The 23,060-nt window shown below is 46.9% G+C and overlaps 2 protein-coding genes and 1 long non-coding RNA gene across 4 annotated transcripts; 2 read left to right on the forward strand and 1 right to left on the reverse strand.

The window, feature by feature from the left end:
* The first annotated feature begins 1,221 nt into the window (after positions 1-1,221).
* LOC109775789 (shaggy-related protein kinase GSK1) lies at positions 1,222-5,637 on the forward strand. The gene is made up of 12 exons (XM_045234687.2): positions 1,222-1,523; positions 1,672-1,752; positions 2,210-2,269; positions 2,367-2,639; positions 2,724-2,798; positions 2,879-2,935; positions 3,512-3,652; positions 3,766-3,816; positions 3,904-3,999; positions 4,176-4,259; positions 4,838-4,939; positions 5,138-5,637. The coding sequence occupies exons 1-12, from the start codon at positions 1,431-1,433 to the stop codon at positions 5,228-5,230; spliced, it is 1,206 nt and encodes a 401-aa protein (XP_045090622.1). The 5' UTR covers positions 1,222-1,430; the 3' UTR covers positions 5,231-5,637.
* A 6,095-nt stretch (positions 5,638-11,732) lies between these two features.
* LOC109775807 (enoyl-CoA delta isomerase 2, peroxisomal) lies at positions 11,733-13,179 on the reverse strand. Its single transcript, XM_020334510.4, has one exon. It carries the CDS (start codon positions 13,103-13,105, stop codon positions 12,194-12,196), a length of 912 nt encoding a protein of 303 aa, XP_020190099.2. The 5' UTR covers positions 13,106-13,179; the 3' UTR covers positions 11,733-12,193.
* A 2,479-nt stretch (positions 13,180-15,658) lies between these two features.
* On the forward strand, positions 15,659-19,132 carry LOC120975386 (uncharacterized). 2 transcript variants are annotated; one of them, XR_012180935.1, is made up of 5 exons: positions 15,660-16,042; positions 16,267-16,398; positions 16,914-16,986; positions 17,077-17,209; positions 18,465-19,132. It is a non-coding gene; the product is annotated as an uncharacterized lncRNA (long non-coding RNA). The 2 variants fall into 2 exon arrangements; XR_005771152.2 differs by having other exon boundaries at positions 15,659-16,042; positions 16,914-17,209.
* Positions 19,133-23,060: the final 3,928 nt, after the last annotated feature.

Below are 23,060 nucleotides of genomic sequence, written 5' to 3' on the forward strand. Positions count from 1 at the left end.
CATGATATCGCGCTGGACGCATCGACTGGAGAGACAACCCGTGACGTGGGAGGGTCGTGAGTTGGTTACAAATGCCAGGCCATCGATGTTATGACCTGAGATGCGACATGTTGCAATGACGTGCCCAAGGTACTGTGAGCCCTTGGCAACGATGCTGTGATGGTCGGCGGCTTTGCCGGAGACCTTGAGATGGTGTTGCGACGACTTGACAACGAGCTACGACAGTGGCTAGCCATGCTATGAATGACACACGTGGAGCACAACGGAGGTCGGCAATGCCGCGATCAACGTGTGGCGAGTTTCGACCATACCGCAATAGGTGGCGACACGATGAAAATTTTCAAGTTGTCTTGAGTTGTTACAATGCAGCTGCATGCATGGGAGCACGCTACTACAACGAGCGTCTTCCTTGACGTGTCGATCATAGGTCACTACAGAGCGATGCGGGGGTCGAGATTTTGTGCAAGCCATGGGTGCAAGAAAGATGGTGTTAGGCGTCGTGCATGGTGCAACTAGGGGTTGAATCCGACTTTTTTGGTATCCCTGGATATGATCACTATGCATGACCTCATCTGGTGGCGAGGGAGATTACCGATCAACGGTTCCGATTGATCGAACCACGTCGATCATCCTCCATGCAATTATAGTCTAAAATTAAACCCTGCCAGCAAACGGAATTACGCCCTGCTAGCAATACGAACGCGGTTTCGCTGGAGTTGTGTGGCACGCTATAACTGCGAATAAAGATTAACTATTTCAATATCCAATTATAACAGAAAACAAATGCTATCCTCGAAATTGAGTTAACGTTTTCTTGACGGCGTGAACTAAACGTCGTTGGTAAAACCAATTCAACGCTGCTTCGACGGAGAGATATAGAAAAATAAACATTTCTTCCAAAACATAAACCGTAGTTTAACGTCGACGATGGGGCCGTTGTTTTGTTTGGCCTATCTCGTTGCCCTTAGCTAGAAGAGGGAGTCGAATACAATCAAATTCCAATAGAAAATTAAGCGATTGCGTTGAACTATTTTATATACACATTAAAAAGAAAAAAACCCATTATAAATATGAATTCCCACGAAAAACCAGTATACGTATAAATAAATTAAATTCTGGCGGTAATGCATGGCCAACGTCCCAGTAGCCGTAGGTTTATGTTAATCCCGCCTTGACCTTCCGTTAGCTAACCGCTTCTCTCCGTTACCGCTTCCCCCACCTGTCCTCCAGAGCGGCATCTGGTAGAACTCATAGCCAGCCAGCCACCCCCCACCCCCCGCAGCCTCCCACCCTGACCGGTCAAAAGCACGCACCACCACCATCCCAATCCCCAACGCAAGAGCAAAGCAGCAGCAGCTCCCCTCTAGTAGGTGTCCCCGCGGCTCGCTCCTCCCCCACCCCCCCGCCCCCGCCCCCGCACACGCCACCCCATGGAGGCGCCGCCGGGGCCGGAGCCCATGGTGCTGGACGCGCCGCCCCCGCTCGCCGCCGCCGTCGTCCCGGCCCACGCGGCCACCGAGAAGGTAACGTCCGTGTCGCCCCCCCCCCCCCCCCCCCCCCCCCCCCCCCCCCCTAGATCTGGGGCCTGTTTTGGATCTGAGCCCCGGCCGGGGGCCGATCTGCCGCTCTTGCCCGCTTGCTTCGCTAATGCTCGGTGTTCCGGTGCTGCAGACGAGGACGGAGGGGGGCGACCCTGTCACCGGCCACATCATCTCCACAACCATCGGCGGGAAGAACGGCGAGCCGAAGAGGGTGAGCAGCTTTGCGTGTTCTCGATTTCATGTCGCGTCTGGTCAAATGTGCCTGCTCTTCTCACGGTGGTTCTCCTTCATGTGCTGTTAGTGCCGTAGTCTCTCGCTCCGCTAAGGGATTTGTGGTCTCTAGCAAAAAAAAAGTTTAGCTTTAACCAGTGTTCTACTTTTTTGGGGGGAGGGGGGATTTGGGGTGGTCTGGTGGCGATTCGTACAGGAAATCACTGCGTTGCAGCTGATTTTGCGGGTTTTGTTGACCAGAAACAGTGGCCTTTGCATATGTTCAACCGATTTGGTGCGCGGCAGAGAAATTGTGTGGCCATCGCTCGATCTACTGCCTGCTTTCCGTGTTATGGCTAAAGCGCATACCGAAATCATGTTCTAAGTGCTACTTGTTTTGTGCTCAGTTTGTTGTTTTTAGAGGATACATTTTTATGTTGTTTTAATCCTGATTGCAGACAATTAGCTACATGGCTGAGCGGGTGGTAGGAACTGGTTCATTTGGGATTGTCTTCCAGGTACGTTCCCTTTGTCTCGTGGTTTGCTTTTGCTTTATGTGCCGTTGCCAATTAGTTGATGCAATGCTTATCGAATTCTACTGCTTCTCACATGTAGGCTAAGTGCTTGGAGACTGGAGAGACTGTTGCCATCAAGAAGGTGCTGCAGGATCGCCGTTACAAGAACCGTGAGCTGCAGCTTATGCGCTCCATGGACCATCCCAATGTCGTCTCTCTGAAGCACTGCTTCTTCTCGACCACAAGTAGGGATGAGCTGTTCCTGAACCTTGTCATGGAGTATGTCCCTGAGACTCTATATCGTGTGCTCAAGCACTATAGCAATGCCAACCAGCGGATGCCGCTTATCTATGTCAAGCTTTACATGTATCAGGTCGGTGAACCATCATATTGCATTTGCCTGGCCGCCTATAACTGCCTTATTACTCTGCTAATGTATCTTTTGACTTGTTTGCAGCTTTTTAGAGGGCTAGCTTATGTTCATACTGTTCCAGGAGTTTGCCACAGGGATGTGAAACCACAAAATGTTTTGGTATGTGTTCTGTGAACACGATCTCTACTTGTACGATTTTATAGTTGGTCCTGAATTGGTCTCTTCTCTTGCCAATACAGGTTGATCCTCTAACCCATCAAGTCAAGATCTGTGACTTTGGAAGTGCAAAAGTTCTGGTAAGTTGATTTCCCCCTTAAGAATCAGTAGTTTATTTCGGTGTTGCATTTAGTTTTGAATTGCTCTAGACATCTAGTGTCTGACTGGTCATACTGTTGACATAGCATGTGATCTATGCCATTATTTATCATTATCAATAGTAGTATGCTAGTTTTTTCCATGATAACGTGTAAGATGTTGAGTCTTGCGAGTATGCCCTGAGCTTTGAAATCACAGCTTAAAGTTGGCTTTAATACAACAGTGGAACTGGACAAGTGGACATTTTTTCCCATACTTGACAGTCCATTTTCATGATTGATCCATTGTATAATTGGTGTCTGGCTATCTACTTTAAACTTGTTTTCCAAATTGGGTTCATTACACACTGTTATCTGTATGCTGTCCGCTCTATTCATTACTCCAACTGCCCTGTAGGCGACACAATGTACATAAACTGTATCTTTTATCTTGGTGCAAGGTTGCCAAGCCTGACCTTGGTTGTACAAAAACTTGAATCAGCTTTTTTCTTCAATTTGGTTGTTTCTACACTCTAGCTCTAACCCCATGTATTGACCATTGCCCTCTTCTTGTTTCAGGTACCTGGTGAACCCAACATAGCATACATATGCTCTCGCTACTATCGTGCTCCTGAGCTCATATTTGGTGCAACTGAATATACAACTTCAATAGACATATGGTCAGCTGGATGTGTTCTTGCAGAGCTACTTCTTGGTCAGGTTAGTTACCTTCTCTAAGGGGTTTTGGCCTTGTTTGGGACTTTGGGTACATTGATTAGACTATATTGTCCATGAGGGGATTCTGATCATCCTGTGTGTTGTGTATTTGTCAGCCTCTGTTTCCAGGAGAGACTGCGGTTGATCAGCTAGTGGAGATTATCAAGGTACTGCCTTATGTTTCACATGCAACATTCTCTTCTTGAGTTCTTCTGCCATGGATGTTTCTTAAAGCCAATGTGATGTTATTGCAGGTTCTTGGTACTCCAACCCGTGAGGAAATTCGGTGCATGAACCCCAACTATACCGAGTTCAGGTTTCCTCAGATTAAGGCTCATCCTTGGCACAAGGTAGACATACGTTAAGTTTTATGTTGAATCAACTGCATCATGTCATTATACTTGCATGATCTTAAGTCCACATCTTCTGGCATGTCAGTTAGTTACCAGCTTCTCTACACCATCAGTAAATTATGAATTAAAAATGTGCCTGCTTCTAACGGGTTGCTCTGCTTTCTCTTCACTAGATTTTCCACAAGAGGATGCCCGCTGAAGCTATAGATCTTGCCTCCCGCCTTCTCCAGTATTCACCAAATCTACGTTGCACTGCTGTAAGTTTTTCAGTGCTTGGCTTTGTGATTGCTCTTAAAGGTTGTGCTAAGTGGCTGGGTGGATAAATACTCAATGGGGTGTACTAAAAGTTATTTTACCTCTTGCGTTTTTTTGTGTGTGTGTTATACTAGTACATGGTTTTGTCTTTTCTAACATTCATATCTGAAATGCTGTATTACAGTTGATTATTCTTTTTGTGAAAGGTAGAGGAATATATGTGCAATTATTTAATCATTAACAATAAAAGGAGGCTCTTGTGCATCTTTGTGGAAGTAGGATTATTTTTTGGAGTTTTTGGAAGCATCAATGCTTAGCTTTCAGTCACTGATTAGCTTCTGGTCCTGCATTGGCATTATAATTATGATATCCTGTGGTCCAGAACTAATGTTGACGAGTCTTGACTGGTAGATAGTGGGTGCAACTTTATAGTCACATGTGCTTGTTACCTACAGCTAGTGCTCCACCTAGAAAAGGGTCTCTGTTAATGCTGTTACTTTAGCTTGAAAACAACGTGATCTTAGAAAACTAGCAATCTGTTCAGTTTAAAACGTTCTTATATGTTTGTTTTCCTGTGCAGCTTGATGCATGTGCACATTCCTTCTTTGATGAGCTACGTGAGCCGAATGCACGCTTGCCGAATGGCCGCCCATTCCCTCCTTTGTTCAACTTCAAACCTGAAGTAAGTAAAAGATACACTGTTCACGCAGCAACCATTTAAGTTTTCTAGAAAAAAAAGATCAGAAGATCACATGTCTCATTCAAGATATATATCAGTTCAATAATTAGGAAGGCTGTGCCATGTCTTTGCTAGCCTGGAAAGAACCCTCTTGGGCTCTTGATGCACTGTGCTCATCAATGTTCTTTTCTGGCAATGCAGCTAGCGAACGCCTCTCCAGAGCTCATCAACAGGCTTGTTCCGGAACATGTTCGACGGCAAAATGGCCCCAACTTCGCCCATGCTGGGAGCTAGACGGGCGCGCCGCATCGCCCATATTTTTTGTTTGTCCGCCATCATCGAAGAATCAACTCTCTCTCCTAAATCCTGAGGAGAGACCGATCCAGTGCCAGTGCCAGTGAAAGAAGTACAACTATGTAAATTACCTGACCTTGGAAGAATCGTTGTTGTTGTTGCCGGTGCCGGCCATGTTTAAGTACATGGCGGCACATGTTGGTTGAGTTGTTACTTATTATTAGTAGGTAAGAGCAATGATGTAGGAGGTGGAGACATATGTTAATGCTAGGTCTGTGACCTGTTTTAAGTACATTTTTGTAATGCTTGGTAGTGGTACTGTAATGCGGCAGTAGCTGCTCCATGTTTTGTCCCTTGTCCCTGATGTAAATGTCGTCGTCCTGCAGCAAATGACTCTTCTTCTCTTACATGGCCTGATTACCAGTTGTGACGCATGGTTCTTGGCAAGTCGGGAAATGTGCACCGGGGGGTGCCTTTGACCGCCCAAGGCGACTGTTGCCCCCCTGAGGTCGTGACCATCTCCCCCTTCCAAGGCCATGTACATCCTGCCACAGAAGTTTGCTGCTAAAATTGACACGCTGGAGGCAGGTCAATTGGGGTACCAACAAGTTTGCGAGGGCCTTTGGGTTGAGATGGCCTTGCTGCGAGTGGAAGGAACCAACCAAGCTATGGGTTGGAACGGGTAGTCCTTGCGATGAGTTGGACCTTGACTTATTCTATGCTTCGGCCATCATCACCATTGACAACGGTGCGTGAGCCCATTTTTGGGACTACAAGTTTCATTCACAAGGAAAAAAAATGGAAGGTGTGAAGCTTTGAAGGATGATGCTTGACCATCATCACCATTGACAACGGTGCGTGAGCCCCTTTTCGGGACTACAAGTTTCATTCACAAGGAAAAAATGGAAGGTGTGAAGCTTTGAAGGATGATGCGTGGATTTTCAGGATCGAAGTCTCCACCAACCTAATCGTGGATCATATCCAGGAGTCCATTGTCCTTTGGGCGCTCATCAATGACTTCCTCAGTGAAAATGTTGAGGGCGACATTACTTGGAAGCATACGGCGTGCAAGCACTATTCGACATGTCTGGCAAAAATGGCCTATGTGCACTTTGTAAAGAGAGCAAGTATCCGTGTTACAACTTTTCACCAAGTGTCGGTTCATCCCAAGGCTTTGGGGCTTGGTAAGGAGTGACTTCAAATCGAGAGCATTGACACGTTCACGTGGAGCTTGGAGCACTCTATCAAGGAATGGCGGCTCAGCCTATCCGGCTTGCACGTCCCAAATAGAAAAAATTATGATCTTCCTTGCTAACTTTCCTTTCTTTGGTTGAACTATTTGGAATGAAAAGAACGCACAGGGTTTCCGCCACAAGTCCACATCACTGTCAATTTTTCTTGGCATCATCAAGAATGAAGCTACGCTTGGGGCGATCGTGGGGAAAAGAGCCGTTGGGTTCAATACTACAGGGAGAGTAATACAGTAGCTTTTTTTTGGGTATTATGTTGCCGTGTAAACAAACTCTATCTCTACTACCTAAAAGAAACGGAGTGTTCCGTCTCCCGTCTTACGTCGCCCACCCCTTCGTCCATCCTCCTCGTACGACCCCTCCCCCTCCCACGCTTTCATCTTTGGTAATCAAATAAATCTTAGTAATAATAAGATCAATCTTTCCTTTGGCAACACAATAAATTTTCGGACAGCAATCAATTTCTTCTTTGTAGTACATGGTAATACAATAAATTCATGGGAAGGAATAAATCACAGTAGGTAATCAAGCGAGGAGCCCGGCGGCCGCCTTCCTCTTCTGGTCTATCCATGCCTCCCGTTCGTGGAGCCCTCCTCACTTTCCGTTCCTCCTCTCCCATGGAGCGCCGCCGCCCCATTTCCTATGTCCACCCGGACCGGCGCCGGCCGCACCCCATCCCATCCCCTCTCCTATCTCTCCTAGAAATCATGGTGGGGGTGATTGTCGGGACCCCTGTCTGAAGAACCGCGGGGCTACGCCGTCCAACGACGATGGTCAAAGATTTCGGCAGCTAGCCGTCGCCTGAAAGTGAAAGCGGAAGTTGGCCGGAGACCTCAATGGTAGTGCAGCTTTTATCCCCAACGGCCTCATCTACCTGATCTCTAACTCATCCCGACCGACCACAAACGCCGGCAGGGGCAGAGATTTTCAGAGTTTTGAGTTTACACTGATCTCATACGTGGGTTTACACTGGTAAGAGATTTGCCGCCGGTCGATCTCAATGGTAGGCTTACACTGATCTCATACGTGGCGTGTTTTGAGTTTCACATATTGGTCTTCTATCTACTGACGGATTAACTCTTACACAGACTTTGCTAGATTGTAGCAAAGAGAGGACTTGAAGCTGGGATGGACCAAGGTTAATCAAGGGAGCATCAAGGTCTGAACGTGATAATTGACGAAATAATTGCACCATATATAGGAATGGCACTGAATTTGTTAGGGGGTCATTGCAGTTCTTGACGTGGCATGAGGAGGAGATCAGAGCTGTGGATCAGTCCAGATTCAGAGAATGTGTGGTTGATGGTTTGCACCCGTCCAATTCAACCAAAAAGGCCTGCAATGCGCTGGTCGGCGCCTTGTACAGGTACAGTTAAGATCAACTCTGATGCTTCCTTCCTGCTGGACACTGAACAAAGCTGGGCCACACGGCCGGTGCTGTGGTTTAGTATCATATAGAAGTTTGGTATTTTTCTCGGTGTGTTGGCAGATTTAACAATGCAGTAGTGTGGAAGAGGCGGAAGGACAGGCTGCTTTGATTTGGTTGTGTTCGCTCTGGACTGTATACATGGGGATCGTTAATGAGCTGATACCCGAGGCGTTGAATTGGTCTCCTTGCTACTCCCTGTAGCCTTTCCCTCCTAAAAATAAGTTTCAATTTTTTCTGAAAAGTTTTGCTATATTTTCATGCGGGGTGCAGTGGGGGTGCACGGGCTCAGCCACTACTTTCCATTATTCGCAAAGTTGTAATAAACTACGACAACTATAAGGTGTTCCTTTTTAGAGCTCATATGTGTGCTTCGTTGCATGTGCACAAGTAGTCCTGGTTCTGAAAACCTATTTTCAAGCTTTTATCTCTGCCATACGAGCATACTGCCTTTGTTTAGGGTGCTAATTTATGACTGCAACATAGAGTTACTTTTAGGTGGACATGAGGATTCTAAGTCGATCACTCACATCAAGTCTGCTCATAAAATAGCTAGGACTGTAGCACGTTCACACCTTTTTTAGGAATAGAATAATTGATTACCCAACAGCCACAACACATTCTATTTGCATCAATGGTCGCAACTTCAACATGATGTCGTCTATTGCATCGAGGTCACCTTGGGTTCTAGCTATGGTAGTGACCTCATGGGGGAGAGTGTTGCAGCTCATGCCAATCACACGGATTTTTTAGGAGGGAATGTAGCGGCTGAGCCCCACCTCGGTGCATCCCCGTTGCGCCCCACATAAAAACATAGGAAAACTTTCAAAAAAAATTAAAACTTCCTAGGAATGATTATGAACAAATGTTATAGATGCTTACAAAATTTTGTGGTCAAATGATATCCAAGGAGCTCTGTACAAAAAAAGATACAAATTCTTCTCAAACAGTGCACATACATTTTTTTTTGTACTGAGTTCCTCAACGTCATTTGACCACCAAACTTTGCAAGCACATATAATATTTGTTCATAATCATTTCCACAAAATTTCGGAAAGTTTGGCTATGTTTTCCTTTGGGGCTGTAGCGGGGTGCACCAAGTTGGGGTGTAGAAAAACCACTCTCTTGCAAATAATCAATAATTTCGATTTACATGTACAGGTACCTCGGTAGGACTTGAGGTTGCTCTTGAACTTAGTCTCATCAAGGTGTCAGTAGGGGAGGGAGGGAGAGAGAGAGAGAGAGAGAGAGAGAGAGAGAGAGAGAGAGAGAGAGAGGGAGGGAGGGAGAGAACATAAAAAGCAATTTGATTGAGACACTGCAGCGGGAGAGGGGGAGAAAAGGGGTCGCAGTTTGATCGTGGCATCATAACAGGAGAGGGAGAGAACATAGAATGCAATTTGATTGTGATATTGCAACGGGAAGGAGAGGGGGAGAGACCACTGTTTGATCGTGACAGCAGGAAACAAAGGGATGAGGCATGTGGGGAAGGAGAAGTTTAATGTGACGTATCCGAAAATTATAGGTACACCTTAATAAGACCAATATGAAGTGAAATATAACACAACTAAATGTATAATTACAAAAAAACACAACTAAATGTATGAGTTAATAATATTCAAAGTATATGTTGGTCGGGTGGGGGTGGTGAGCCAGATGCATCACTCATAGGGGTGGCGAGCTTGGATTGGGAAGCTTGCTTTAACGGTAAAAGAGCATACAATACAAGATGTGCATGTTGATTCTGAAGGTATATGTTAGACATGATTAATACTGAACCATCAAAATATCATAATAAATATATTCCGTTGCAACGCACGGACAATTAACTAAGATGAGGGAGAGAGACTTACTAAGATGCGAACAATGTGAATTATAAAAAACTGTACGGTGGGGTTGAAAGGGGGATTGCGAGCTGGCTACACCATTGACAAAGGTTGTACGCTTAGATTTGTATGCCAGAGATAGTGGGTCAAGGAGGTAGAAGAAGGAGGAGAAAGAAGAAAACTGATTTTAGCAATAGAAAGGCCGACAATATCATCTAATGCTAGCGGTAAAAAATACAATAGTGTCATCTGATGTGCATGAGGATCCTACATGTATATGTTAGCCATAATCAGTGTTGAGCCAACAGAATATGTATGTCCCTGTGCAACGCACGGGCACTTACCTAGTTCTCTTTAATAATTAATAAATAGGCGATGATACGGGTCGGCGGACTGGCCCAAATTTCGGCCGGTCGGCGCGCGCACGTTGGATCAAGCCGTCCTGCATCGTTAGATTTCCTTGTCTCCCCATCCTGAACCTCTGATCTGAACACACGCAAAAAAAAAACAAAAACAAAAACAAACCCGCACAGCTCGCCGGTCCAACGCGCCGCCCGCTCTTGCCGTCCACCGCGCCCGCCGGCGCTTGTCCTCGACTAGCCGCGCCGCCCGCACTCGCCAGACACCATGCTCCATGTTGGATTTAGAACGTAGATCAAATCGCCGGAGTGTAGGTCCTACGTGCAAAGCTAACTTGCAAACAAGCAGGCAAGCAGCTTAATTGATCTACAGTACCACATGCACGATGAGCTAGCTTCAACTGGATTCGAGTCGATCGTTGGAAACTCTAGGCGGAAGCTCTCGTAAACAGATCAGGGCGATAAAATCACTCGACGGTTGCAGCTTTTTTGCACGCCGGTCGTAGCTTTTGGGCTCGTCGGTGGTAGCTTTTTTGTCGCCGGTTGCAGCTTCTGTGCTCGACAGTTGTAGCTTTTTTCGTCACCGGTCGCAGCTTCCGTGCTCGCTGGTCACAATTTTTTTCATGCCGGGTTGTAGCTATGAATTGCATGGTTGCAGCTTCGCCATCGCCGGCCGAAGCATCATTATAGCATTGGTCTTTGCCGGTTCCAGCACCCGCCAATGCCGGTTGCAAGCTTCCGTGGAAACGCGAGCCTCTATGAAGCTTTTTTTTCCATTGCCGGTCATCGGCTGAAGCTTTATTATCTACGGTTGAAGCTTTTACTATCAATGGTTGTAACTTTTCTGTTGCACATTGTCTCATTGAAGCTTTTTTCATCTAGGGTTGAAGCTTTTCTGTCAATGGTTGCAACTTTTTTCCGTTGCATAGTGCCTGATTGAAGTTTTTTCATATACGGTTGAACCTTTTTCTGTCAACGGTTGCAGCACTGGCCGCCCCCCAGCTTCCGCCACATCTGGTTGAAGCTTTTTGTAGACGGTTTTAGCTTTCTCAGGTGCCGGTTGCAGCTTTGCGGTTGCACAGAGCTGGTTGTAGCACACACGCAGCAAAAAAAAAAAGCAACACTAATTCCAACAAAAAATTGTCACCGGTTCTAGGAAAAAATCTCTCCGGTTGTAGCATCGGCGGGGGAGTATGAGGTGCTTGGGGAAGGAGATGCTTGCAGCGTTGGGGGAGGGGGTGCTCACAGAAGTAGCAGGAAGTTGTGCCGTCGGCACTGACGAGCTTACTGTGTGTAACAAGAGAGGAGAGAAGCAAGAGGAAGAAGAAAGCAGAGAAAAAAAATTACGCGAAAGACATAAGAAAAGAGACATCTCGCTTGAATTGAAGGCTCATCAAACTCGTGTGGCCCAGTCCGCTTCCGCGTACACAAGCGAGCGAGCGAGGGGCGACTGGCCGAGCGCTCGGCCGGTCGTCCGTCTGGAAACGTCTCCCTTAATAAATGAGGCAAAACTTATGCCTTTTGTTGAAACAAAAGAAGTGTTCCCGGCATTTGGAGAATGATAGATTTAGGAAATTCCCCCTTCACTCACAAATATAAGATGTTCTAACTTTTTTTCTAAATTAGATATACACAGACACGTTTTAGTGTATTATGTCCGTATATAGCCCATATTAAAATCATGCAAAGCATCTTATAGGGAGAAGCTCACTTTCATCAAGAAAACAGTCCGGGTTCAGCACTTCTCGGACTTTCTACCAGATCTGGTGGCCAGCGATAATGCTGTGCACCATATACGCGAAAGCGGTTCATCGTTCATGCAGTCATGCTTCACAAGTTCAGTCTAACAGCAAAGAGCTTCGGTCAGAGCAACAGCATACGCCACATGCAGTGAAACCGTAATCGAAGATCAAAGAGCTTCTGTCAGAGCACAAGGAAAACCACCGGCACATGTCGCCGGTGCGATCTTCTTGGCCAGACGATTCTGTTCGAGCAGTTCCTGAACATTACTCTGTTCCCAGCTGAAGTTCACAGATCTACGGCTTGCTGTGGATTCAGAGCCAATTCTTGGGGAGGAGTGGCCTCGTACGATATACCGGAGCCTACAGCCGCGGCCGCGCCGCCGCGGGGTGGTCCTTGACCTTGCCCCACACGGCGGGCCACATCGCCTTCCTGATCTCGGCCACGACCTCCCCGTCCCACCCCCTCGCCGCGAGCCCCTCGGCCGCCGCGACGGCCGCGGCCACCACGTCTTCGACGCCGCCGTCCGCGGCCGCGTCCACGATGCCCAGCCGCACCGCCTCCGCCGCCGTCATCTTGTTCCCCCCGAGGACCATGTCCCTCCTGGCCGCTGCGTCGGGGACCTTCTGCCGGAGCAGCTCCCCGAAGTAGTCGGCGAACTTGAGGCCGACGTCGACCTCGCTCATGTACAGGAACCCGCGGGAGGCGCGCATGACGACGGAGTCGTGCGCGAGGGCCAGCGCGCACCCGGCGGCGGCGGCGTGGCCCGTGACGGCGGCCACGGTGGGCATGGGCAGCGCGAGGAGGTCGGCCACGAGGGCGCGGAAGGCTCCTCTCATGGAGTCGTGGAGGTGGGGCGGGACCGTGCGCGCCCAGGCCTGGTCGAAGCCGTTGGAGAAGTACTTGCCCTCCGCGGCCAGCACGAGGGCACCGGCACTGGGTGAGGCGCGGACGGTGGCCAAGGCGGAGCGGAGGGCCGAGATGAGGGATGGGCTGAGTCGGTGCTCGCCGGCGCCGGTGAGGGTGATGAGGTGGACGCGGCCGCGCTTCTCCACTGTGCACATGGTTCGCTTGTCCATTCGGGGATTTGGGGATCGCGAGGTGATCGAGTTTCTATTAAGACACCCATATCCGGCCATCATCCGGTGTATACACAGTACTCCCTCCGTCTCATAGGGCGTGTTTGGTTGCCGTGCGCTACAGCCTACAGTACCCGCATTGCATACATTTCTCCACCCAACCTGGCTAAGCAAATGCAGCCTCAAATGCATCATCTGTATGTTGTTTGGTTGCCTGCATGCCCTCTTGCCTGCATGGGCAGAACCACACTGCCTGGTGTTTGGTTGCCTGCATGTTAGTGGACAAACCCAAGGCATGGTGTTTGGTTGTATGCAACGCCTGGTGTGTGGTAACCTCTTTGACTAGTTGGTGAGGTTACCAGCACACTTCGGCACAACCAGTAGCACACATCATAAACAGAGCAGAGTATAAACAGAGGATCAACTACTTAAGAGCATATTTCAGATAAGCAGTACAACACTTCATAACAGTTCTACGCATAAACCATAAACATAAACAGTTGAAAGCAGACTCGATAGTACTTAGGGAGGTCCCGACCCTACTCCTTGGCGGCGAAGGCTTCGTCGTGCTTCCCGCACTTGTTGACGACCTCAATGCCATCGTCGTCGAAGATGATGACCTTGAGGGTGTCGGGAGTGAGGAGCTTGAACGTCACCATGTAGCCGATCTTGATCTGATGAACGGCTGCGTAGGTGGCCCAACCCTGATCCAGGGTCACTCTGCCGTTCATCAGCTTCACTGTCACCTTCCAGGAGCAGCCGGTGTTGTTCCTGAGCTTGAACTCCGTCGGCACCGCGACGAAGTGCTTGGTGAAGTCCAGGGGCATGGGGATGCACTCAAGCTTCGGTGCAAGGATGACCTTGCAGAAGTGAGTTGGCCATCCTCCTGATGGTAGTGGTCGTAGTTGCGACTCTTGTTGCTGGGGGGCTCCTCCATGCCCTCGTCGTCACCACCCTAAGGCGTCTTCGGATCTTCCTCGGCGGTGGGCGGCAGCACAACCTCGTCGGGCATTGGGTGAAGGGGCTGCTTGCCCTTGTTGTCAACGGCCGGGAGCACCTCCATGCCCATCTCATTGCTCTCCTCGATCTGCACACAATTCATGGAGTCAAGCACAGCACAGAGTTCATGGCTAATTGAAGAGCATGTAGTTAAAATGACATGACTGTCACTCTTCTCCTCTCCACCCCCTATATTTACTCACCCTGCCCACCACCACTTACCCACCCCCTCTCTTCTCTCACTGTCAACCTTCCTCCTCCTCATCACCATGAGCTCTAGCTCCAGCTCCAACGCCAACCCCTTCCCTTGGGGTATTGGCTGGAGGGCCTTCTTCCTCGGGTGGACGGCTGGTGACCGGACCAAGTTCGAGAACACCATGGAGGTGTGCTCGAACTTCGGCTCCATGCCTGAGATGCAGAAGGAATCTAATGCAGTGCTCATGAAGGCCACTGCAGAAGAGCTGAAGATGCTGATTCCTGACCCAGCGAAGGGCGCGATGGCAGTTGACATCATTCGCTGGGCCATGAATCAGGCCGTCTCCGACGACGCTAAACAGAGGAAGAAGTGGTGCAAGTACAAGACCTACCGGGCTCCTAATGACCGCTGTGCCGCAGTGTACTGGGAGACGGCTATCGCGCCGCCGGCGGTCATCGGTGGGGAGCCTAAGGAGGAGGAAGAAGAAGCGGTGCAGATGCCAGCGAGGGCGCCGGAGCCAGGCCGTCGTACCTGGCAGATCGACCTCGACTCCGCCGAGGACAACGACGACCCGCCGGCCCGCACGGCGATGAAGAAGAAGAAGAAGGCCCGCTCCGCACGCCGGTGACGGCCGCCGCGGTCAGCCGGTGTCCGTTGTGTACCCCCTATCCCCCAATCCCCCTTCTGCATTCCGATCTTGCATCTATGAACTCGTATGAACTGCTATGAACTAGTATGAACTACCCCTATGCTTATCTACCTCTATTCCCCATTCCCCTCCGCCGTGGATCGAATCTATCGCCGGATTGAACAGGATAAAGTTTTGCATGTCGAAGAGAGAGAAGTGCTTACCGCCAGTGCCGCGGGCCAGCTGCTGATCCGCTCGCCGGTGATGGAGTCCGGTGGTCTTCTTCCTCTGCTCCGATCCGCCGCCGGTGAGAGTTGGGAGAGTGGGGAAGAGTGGGGAGAGGGAGCGGTGAGGGGCGGTGAGGCTAATAACTGCCGGGGCTTCGGGAAGCAACGCGGCTTCTCGAGCGTGGCCGCGCGCATGCAGCCGCCACCGCCCACGTGCACCGCTCGGGATCTGGCCGTGGAGGAACTGCTGATTCGTGCGTTCCCAGTGAGCCAGGCCCAGAGGTGCTTTAAGTTTCATGCTGTGCAGACCCAATAGTAAAACCAGGCGTCCAAACAGCCCGTTCCCTTCCCGCGCGGGCCTGGTTGGGCCTTATGCAGGCAACCAAACACGCCCATAATATTTAGTTATGGGAAAGAGCGAGTAGTATTTAAACCAATAAGGAGGCTGGGCAACTCGCCTCTCTGGTTTCCCTCGATTGGGCTTTCGTTGACCGTTGGATCTGGTCATCTAGAGTGTTTGAGCTGTGGGATTTTTACCTGGTGTCAAACCCGATTTCACCTCGTGGTCGTTTTCGCTGTCCAATGACTGGTGGGCTCGCACCGCGTGTTTATTGGCTGGATTGATCGATCTCGGGTGGAAAATGCTTTCACCCAATCCCCGCACGCGCTCCGCTCCCAATCCTGGTCGCGGGGTTGCTGCGTCAGAGCCCACACTCGCACCAACCCTAGCCGCCACACCTCTCCTTCCTCCCTCGCTCGACAGCGTCGCACCCCTCCCTCCTTCCTGCTCGTCCGGATAGCCGCCGACCACCGCATCCCTTCTCCCCTTTCCTCCTCCATCCTCCTTCCCACTGGCGCCCCTCGCGCTCGTCCTCGGAAGGGGGGCCTCCCGCATGGATGATCGGGTCTTCAAACTGGGGTTAGAGGAGCAGGGGAGGGCCAAGAAGCCAGCGGTGGGGGTAGAGGAGTAGGGGAGGGCCAAGAAAGCTGACCGGGAGCACACCACCATAGGCGTCAAGGGAGCCGTGGACAAGCCGCCAGGAGGAGAAAGCTCCCAGTTTGAGGAGGAGACTACGTCACAGGTGTGTTTCTTCCCCCCTTTCCTCATCTTTCCATGACGACCTACAAAAATTTCCAGGTGGTGTTTTGGAACCTGGATTGATTTCGTACTGTACGTGGTGTGGTGTGCCCTTGCTAGGAATATCTGATGTGTGTCATGACACAATCAATTATAGAGATAAATATTACTCTCTCTGGTTCAAAGAGCATTTAGATTTCATAAATTGATTGCTTATATCATTGTTAGAAGCTGGGAAGCATGATGCTCGATTAGTGGGCCGCCGCTTGAGAAGAAGCTTGTCATATGTCTCTTCAAGCCGCGGCGACTAGGGGCCTTCGAAGAACACGGGGTTTGACATAGCCATCGAGGAAGTGCAGGGTAATACTCTTATATGCAGTATGGTAATTCTACGTGTGATGATGTTGCTCTATGTTTTCATATGATAAATCTTCAAAAAAAATATTGAAACATGCAACTACAGCCTGTGGATAATCTATAAGCCAACCAAGGTGGCACTGCTTCAATGGATGTGACGATGAATCAATTTTAAGTACAGCTCACTAGAAAGTGATTGATCTTACATGTATTTTTCTCTTTTACTGGACGCAAGAAGCAACAATGTTAGTAGATAAGAAGTGGTGTTAGTCAGGTTATTTTTGAGCTATGAGAAGCCTCTCTTATACTACTGAGCTTTTTAACTCCACCCAACCAAATGTTCAAACGACGTTTCATTTTAATTTGTAAACTGCTTATGGGATTGGGACCTGGGAGATGATCATGTTGTAGATCATCTTAATTCTTGATAGTTAGAAATCAATATTTAAGACCATGCATGCAATATTTTTTCAAACCATTCTATTGTAAATCTTCACCAAGTTGCCATCTTTTTGCAGATACAAACCATATGTAATCAAAGAGGATATGGATTCGGTACGACCATGAGTGAAGGAATGTTGTTCCAATTTGGTACTTCAGTTTATTATTTCTTTTAGTCTATATTAGCTTAAGAAACAACATTTGTGGGACAACTAATGTTTGAACATGGAATTTTTTCAGGAGCTTGGAGAATGTTTTCTCACTGTGGTTCAGGTTAAACTGTTGTTCTACTATTCCTGCTCATCCTCCTAATGTTCTATTTCTTCGATGCACCTTCTTCCAGCTTCTCTACTGGTTTTCTCTTCACACTGATGTAAGTACATGTTCCTCCCTTCGTCCAAATCTTCTCCGACCATGGTCGTTTGCATCTGGTCATAGTTGTTTGCATGTTTCACCCCTGTTGGTGGTTCACGCGTCGGCCTCGGTGCTTTGAGCAGACCAACATTTCTCATCTTGGTGATTGTATTATTGGGGCTTTGCTACATGTGTAGGTTTGAATCGATGGCTAGAAATACATAGTGCCATTTTGTCTTATGGAGTGATAATTAAGCAGACACACATAGCCGCAAAAGGGATTGCTCAAATGAAATAAGTTGCTAATTTTGTATCTTTGACACTCATGGAAAAGGTGCATGCCAATCCTAATTATAACCGTATCACATATATGGAACTGCATTAGACGAATGGTGTTATCAGGATGACAAATTTCAGTCACAGAACTGAACGTTCCTTTTCTTGGTGTATATTTGTCATATACAGAATTCAGAAAAATTGTTGGATATTACAATTCATATATTCACTATTTAGAATCGAGATATCCAATCATGTTAGGATATGATATGGTCTTTATCCAGGGGTTCTAAGTATTATGAATGTGCATGTCCTGATACATGTAATTATAAGGTAGTTACAAGCTAGCTGGACATGTGTGTCAAAGTGCTTGCATTTCAGTTTATGTAGGAAGAGGAGCATCAATACCTAGTTCTCCCGCCTTGTATATGTAACGTCTTCCTTCCAAGCAATTAGTATATGGAATTAGAGATTCTTATATCCATATTTTTTGGAACTTCGTGGATTCCTACCATCTCTATATAATTACAACAAAACCAATAGGTTAGAGTGGCGTGTCCCTTAGTGCGACCGATTGGGTACAGATGAAGCCTCTCATCCCACATGCTCATTGTTTCTACCTCAAACCAATCCCGTGGCCTCCTTTTAAATTATTGATACATGTGTTGCTTCATTTATTTATTTTGAGATCACATATTATCCAATTCCTTATTATTATTGTTAAAGAAATAGCCTAACATTATACATGGATTGACACTGAATATGTAAATCAGGTAGCATACTTACATTAATGCGTTCAAACAATTTTATTCATCACCTGATAGAAGGAATAATGGTGACATTTCAATACATTTTTTCAGTCATGTATGCAGTGTTGGCAAAGAGCCTGCTGATACGTCCATTTTGCATCATGTTTTCCTACTATTATTTATAATGGTTTTATGCATAATAATGCTTTATGAAGTAATTCTAATGCCCTTTCTCTCATAATATGCAAGGTTTACACAAAGAGGGAGAATGCCGGCAGTTGGAATTCTGGACCTGAAAAAGCTACGTCGGAGCTACCTATTCTGCACAAATCCAAATGAGCTGAAAATTTATGGAGAATTATTTTGCAATATATGAAAAATACTGGAGCAAATAACTACCGGAGGGGGGCCACCTGGTGACCACAAGACACCAGGGCGCGCCAGCCCCCTAGGCGCGCCCTGGTGGGTTGCCTCCGGTGCCCATCTTCTGGTATAAGTCATTTTGACCTAGAAAAAATAAGTGGAGGACTTTTGGGACAGAGCACCGCCGTCTCGAGGCGGAACTTGGGCAGGAGCACTTTTGCCCTCCGACGGAGCAATTTCGCCGGGGAAACTTCCCTCCCGGAGGGGGAAATCGAAGCCATCGTCATCACCAACAACCCTCTCATCTTTGGGAGGCCAATCTCCATCAACATCTTCAACAACACCATCTTCTCTCCAACCCTAGTTCATCTCTTGTGTTCAATCTTTGTACCGGAACCTCAGATTGGTACGTGTGGGTGACTAGTAGTGTTGATTACATCTTGTAGTTGATTTCTATATGGTTTATTTGGTGGAAGATTATATGTTCCGATCCATTATGCTATTTAATACCCCTCTGATCCTGAGCATGAATATTATTTGTGAGTAGTTACTTTCGTTCTTGAGGTCACCGGAGTAGTCATGTTGCAAGTAATCATGTGAACTTGATATGTGTTCGATATTTTGATGATATGTATGTTGTGATTCCCTTAGTGGTGTCATGTGAACGTCGACTACATGGAACTTCACCATCTTTGGGCCTAAGGGAATGCATTGTAGAGTAGTTATTAGATGATGGGTTGCTAGAGTCACAGAAGCTTAAACCCTAGTTTATGCGCTACTTCGTAAGGGACCGATTTGGATCCAAATGTTTAATGCTATGGTTAGATTTTATCTTAATACTTTTCTCGTAGTTACGGATGCTTGCGAGGGGGTTAATCATAAGTGGGAGGCTTGTTCAAGTAACAATAGCACCCAAGCACCGGTCCACCCACATATCAAATTATGAAAGTAGCGAACGCGAATCAAACCAACAAGATGAAAGTGACTAGATGAAATTCCCGTCTGCCCTCAAGAAAATTTTGCTTATTATCTGAGACCGTTTTGGCCCGTCCTTTGCCACAAAAGGATTGGGATACCTTGGTGCACTTTATTGAGCATTACCTTTACTTGTCCGTTATAATTATCTTGCTTTCAAACTACCTGTTACCGACTATTTCAGTGCTTGCAGAAAATACCTTGCTGAAAACCACTTGTCATTTCCTTCTGCTCCTCGTTGGGTTCGACACTCTTACTTATCGAAAGGACTATGATTGATCCCCTATACTTGTGGGTCATCACTTGCAGAACCTAAGTTGGTTGAATGGACCAAAAGAGACAACAAGTTTGACCGCTGCAGATGGAAGCCTTCCAGGGAGGTGGCTCAGCAGGTGGGCGATGGCGGATGCCGGTCTCACGCGGCTCCTACGCCCAGCCACCATATCCTCCCTAGCTAAGAAAGAGGTTCGATTGACACCGCTACCTCTTCCTTGCCGCCCAGCAGGAGGGGCACTAGGTGAGTAGCCGTAGGACGCACCACTGCTAGAAGCGTGTTGTCCTCTTTCGCTCCATCATATTGTGTGCTTTTAGATTTAATTCATGTTTAGTTAATGCCCACTGATTGTGATGTTCATTCTATGGGGAGTTTTATCTACTTTTCATATTTTGTGCATTTTCTATTTCATGTATTGGCCAGTGGTCCTAAATTCCCAGTGGTTTCTTTATTCTTCAGGCAAATGACATATCAGGAGAGGATTTATTAGAGGATCTTCTAGAAAGCTTTTTTATATTTGGTTCCTGGAAGACTGGTACGCAACTGTGTTTTTTGTAAAATATGTTCTTGCTTGAGGGTGAATATGTTCATTCATAATCATTGTATCATTCATAACAAACAATTCTTAGCATCAACGCTGATGCCTATATTACATGCTATATACCTTTCTAATGTAATCTTGTGCATGTCAATGGCACCGACAGTGGTTTAAAACATAAGCTGGTGCATCTGTGCTTGCTTGTTGCTTTTTTTCTACTAGGCAAGGTCTATAATAGAATAGATATCCATTAAAACTTGTATATGTGGTTGCTACTTCTTGAGCTTGCGTTGGTTTTTCCCTTGAAGAGGAAAGGGTGATGCAGCAAAGTAGAGATAAGTATTTCCCTCAGTTTGAGAACCAAGGTATCAATCCAGTAGGAGGTACAAGCAAGTCTCCAATCTATGCACCTGCACAAACAATCAAACACTAGCACCAAACACGATAAAGGGCCGGGTTGTCAATCCCTTCACGGTCACTTGCAAGGATGAGATCTGATAGAGATGGATATAAAAGATTACTAAAATGCAAAACAAAGTAAAAAGAAATAAATTGCAGCAAGGTATTTTTGGATTTTTGGTTTTATAGATCTGAAAATATATGATGGAAAATAGACCCGGGGACCATAGGTTTCACTAGAGGCTTCTCTCTTGAAGAAAGCATACGGTGGGTGAACAAATTACTGTTGAGCAATTGATAGAAAAGCGAATAATCATGATGATTGATAACCCACAAGTATAGGGGATCACAACAGTTTTCGAGGGTAGAGTATTCAACCCAAATTTATGATTCGACACAAGGGGAGCCAAAGAATATTTGAAGGTATTAGCAGCTGAGTTGTCAATTCAACCACACCTGGAGATTAATTATCCGCAGCAAGTAATCAGTAGCAAAGTAGTTTGATAGTTTTGATAGTAGTGACAACAGTAACGGTAACGGTAACAGTGATAGCAATATTTTTGAAGCAAGTGTAACAGTGAAGAAAGCAGTAGTAACTTAGCAAGATCAATATAGGATAAATTCGTAGGCATTGGATCGATGACTTGTTGGATGATATTCACCATGAGACAGTTATAACGTAGGGCGATACGGCACTAGCTCCAGTTCATCGATATAATGTAGGCATGTATTCCGTAAATAGTCATACATGCTTTATTAAAAGAACTTGCATGACATCTTTTGTCCTACCCTCCCGTGGCAGCGGGGTCCATATTGGAAACTAAGGGATATTAAGGCCTCCTTTTAATAGAGAACCGGAACAAAGCATTAACACATAGTGAATACATGAACTCCTCAAACTACGGTCATCACCGGGAGTGGGCCCGGTTGTTGTCACTCCGGGGTTGCCGGATCATAACACGTAGTAGGTGACTATAACTTGCAAGAGCGGATCTAAAACATGGATATAATGATGATAACATAAACAGTTCAGATCTGAGTTCATGGCACTCGGGCCCAAAGTGACAAGCATGAAGCATGGCAAAGTTATAGCAACATCAATCTAAGAACATAGTGGATACTAGGGATTAAGCCCTAACAAAACTAACTCAATTACATGATGAATCTCATCCAACTCCTCACCGACCAGCGAGCCTACGAAGGAATTACTCACTCCCTGTGGGGAGCAACATGGAATTGGCAATGGAGAACACGTACTCCCCCAAGCTTAGGCTTTTGGCCTAACTTGGTAGTCGGTCAGTAGCCTGGAGGGTAGTAGTCGGAGTGGTAGCTCACGGAGGCTCTCGGTGTTGACGCCTCGGCCTGCCGTGTTGCCAACGCTGCTGCGTTGTGAGCTTGGGCCTCGCTCTCAAGAACAAAATATCTCCCCTTGCTGTGATAGTCAAAAAGAGCAGGCGCAGGCAAATATGTGTGCACAACAGATGTTTGGTTAAACAACAAATTGTACGTGAAGTCATGAATCTTTCCTTTTAGGATTTATGCTCTTTCAAGGTGTTAAAATCTAAATACTGCTTGGGTAGGATAGGATCAAAGGGCAAAGGTGAAACACCAAGCCCCCGTGCTAAGCGCGTGGCATAAATTCCACCATAGAAGTAGCCACTGTTAGCGTTATGATGAAGTCTATGTGCAACAATAGCTCCAAGGTTATAGTTCCTTTCACCAGTGAGAGCGGTGCATATGAGGCTTGTGACGCCCGGATAATCAAGCTACAGTAACCTCTGCTAATGATGCCACGTCACGTCGATTACTGTTGCTAATTTCGCGTTAGTTCAAAACCGATTCAAAATTCAAAATTCAAAAACACGTCAAACAATTAAAGTTTTCAAAGGTCAAAACTAAAATATTCCAGGTGTGACAAATAATACCTAGATAATAATGGTGGAGAAACCAACATCCTTAAAAATGTTTGAATGTCCTAACATAAATAAAACAGTGGCAAAACAATTAATTAAATGCCTTTTATCATTTATAAAATATCAAACTATTTTAGTTAGGAGTGAGACTTTTTGTGGCAGTGGGTTAAACCATAACACTAATTTAGAAACTATTTTCCTAATTTATAAAACTAAGATAAATAGAAAACAAAATAGAAAACTACTAAAAAGAAAAGAAAATGCAACACAGAAAACAAAACAAAGCTAAAAAAAGAGAGAGAGCGAACCCCCCCACTGGGCTCCAGCCCAGCAGGCCACAGCCCCACTGGGCCAAACCACCAGGCCCAGCCGGCCACTCCCCC

Source organism: Aegilops tauschii, chromosome 3 (assembly GCF_002575655.3).
Source record: "Aegilops tauschii subsp. strangulata cultivar AL8/78 chromosome 3, Aet v6.0, whole genome shotgun sequence".
NCBI lineage: Eukaryota > Viridiplantae > Streptophyta > Magnoliopsida > Poales > Poaceae > Aegilops > Aegilops tauschii.

Excerpts from the sequence above, each read along its gene's own strand:
- LOC109775807 (XM_020334510.4), bottom strand. The coding sequence starts at position 13,105 with ATGATGCATTTGAGGCTGCATTTGCTTAGCCAGGTTGGGTGGAGAAAT.
- LOC109775789 (XM_045234687.2), top strand. The coding sequence starts at position 1,431 with ATGGAGGCGCCGCCGGGGCCGGAGCCCATGGTGCTGGACGCGCCGCCC. Across the intron at positions 1,753-2,209 it reads AGAACGGCGAGCCGAAGAGG|ACAATTAGCTACATGGCTGA; the intron begins GTGAGCAGCTTT and ends TCCTGATTGCAG. Across the intron at positions 2,270-2,366 it reads CATTTGGGATTGTCTTCCAG|GCTAAGTGCTTGGAGACTGG; the intron begins GTACGTTCCCTT and ends TCTCACATGTAG.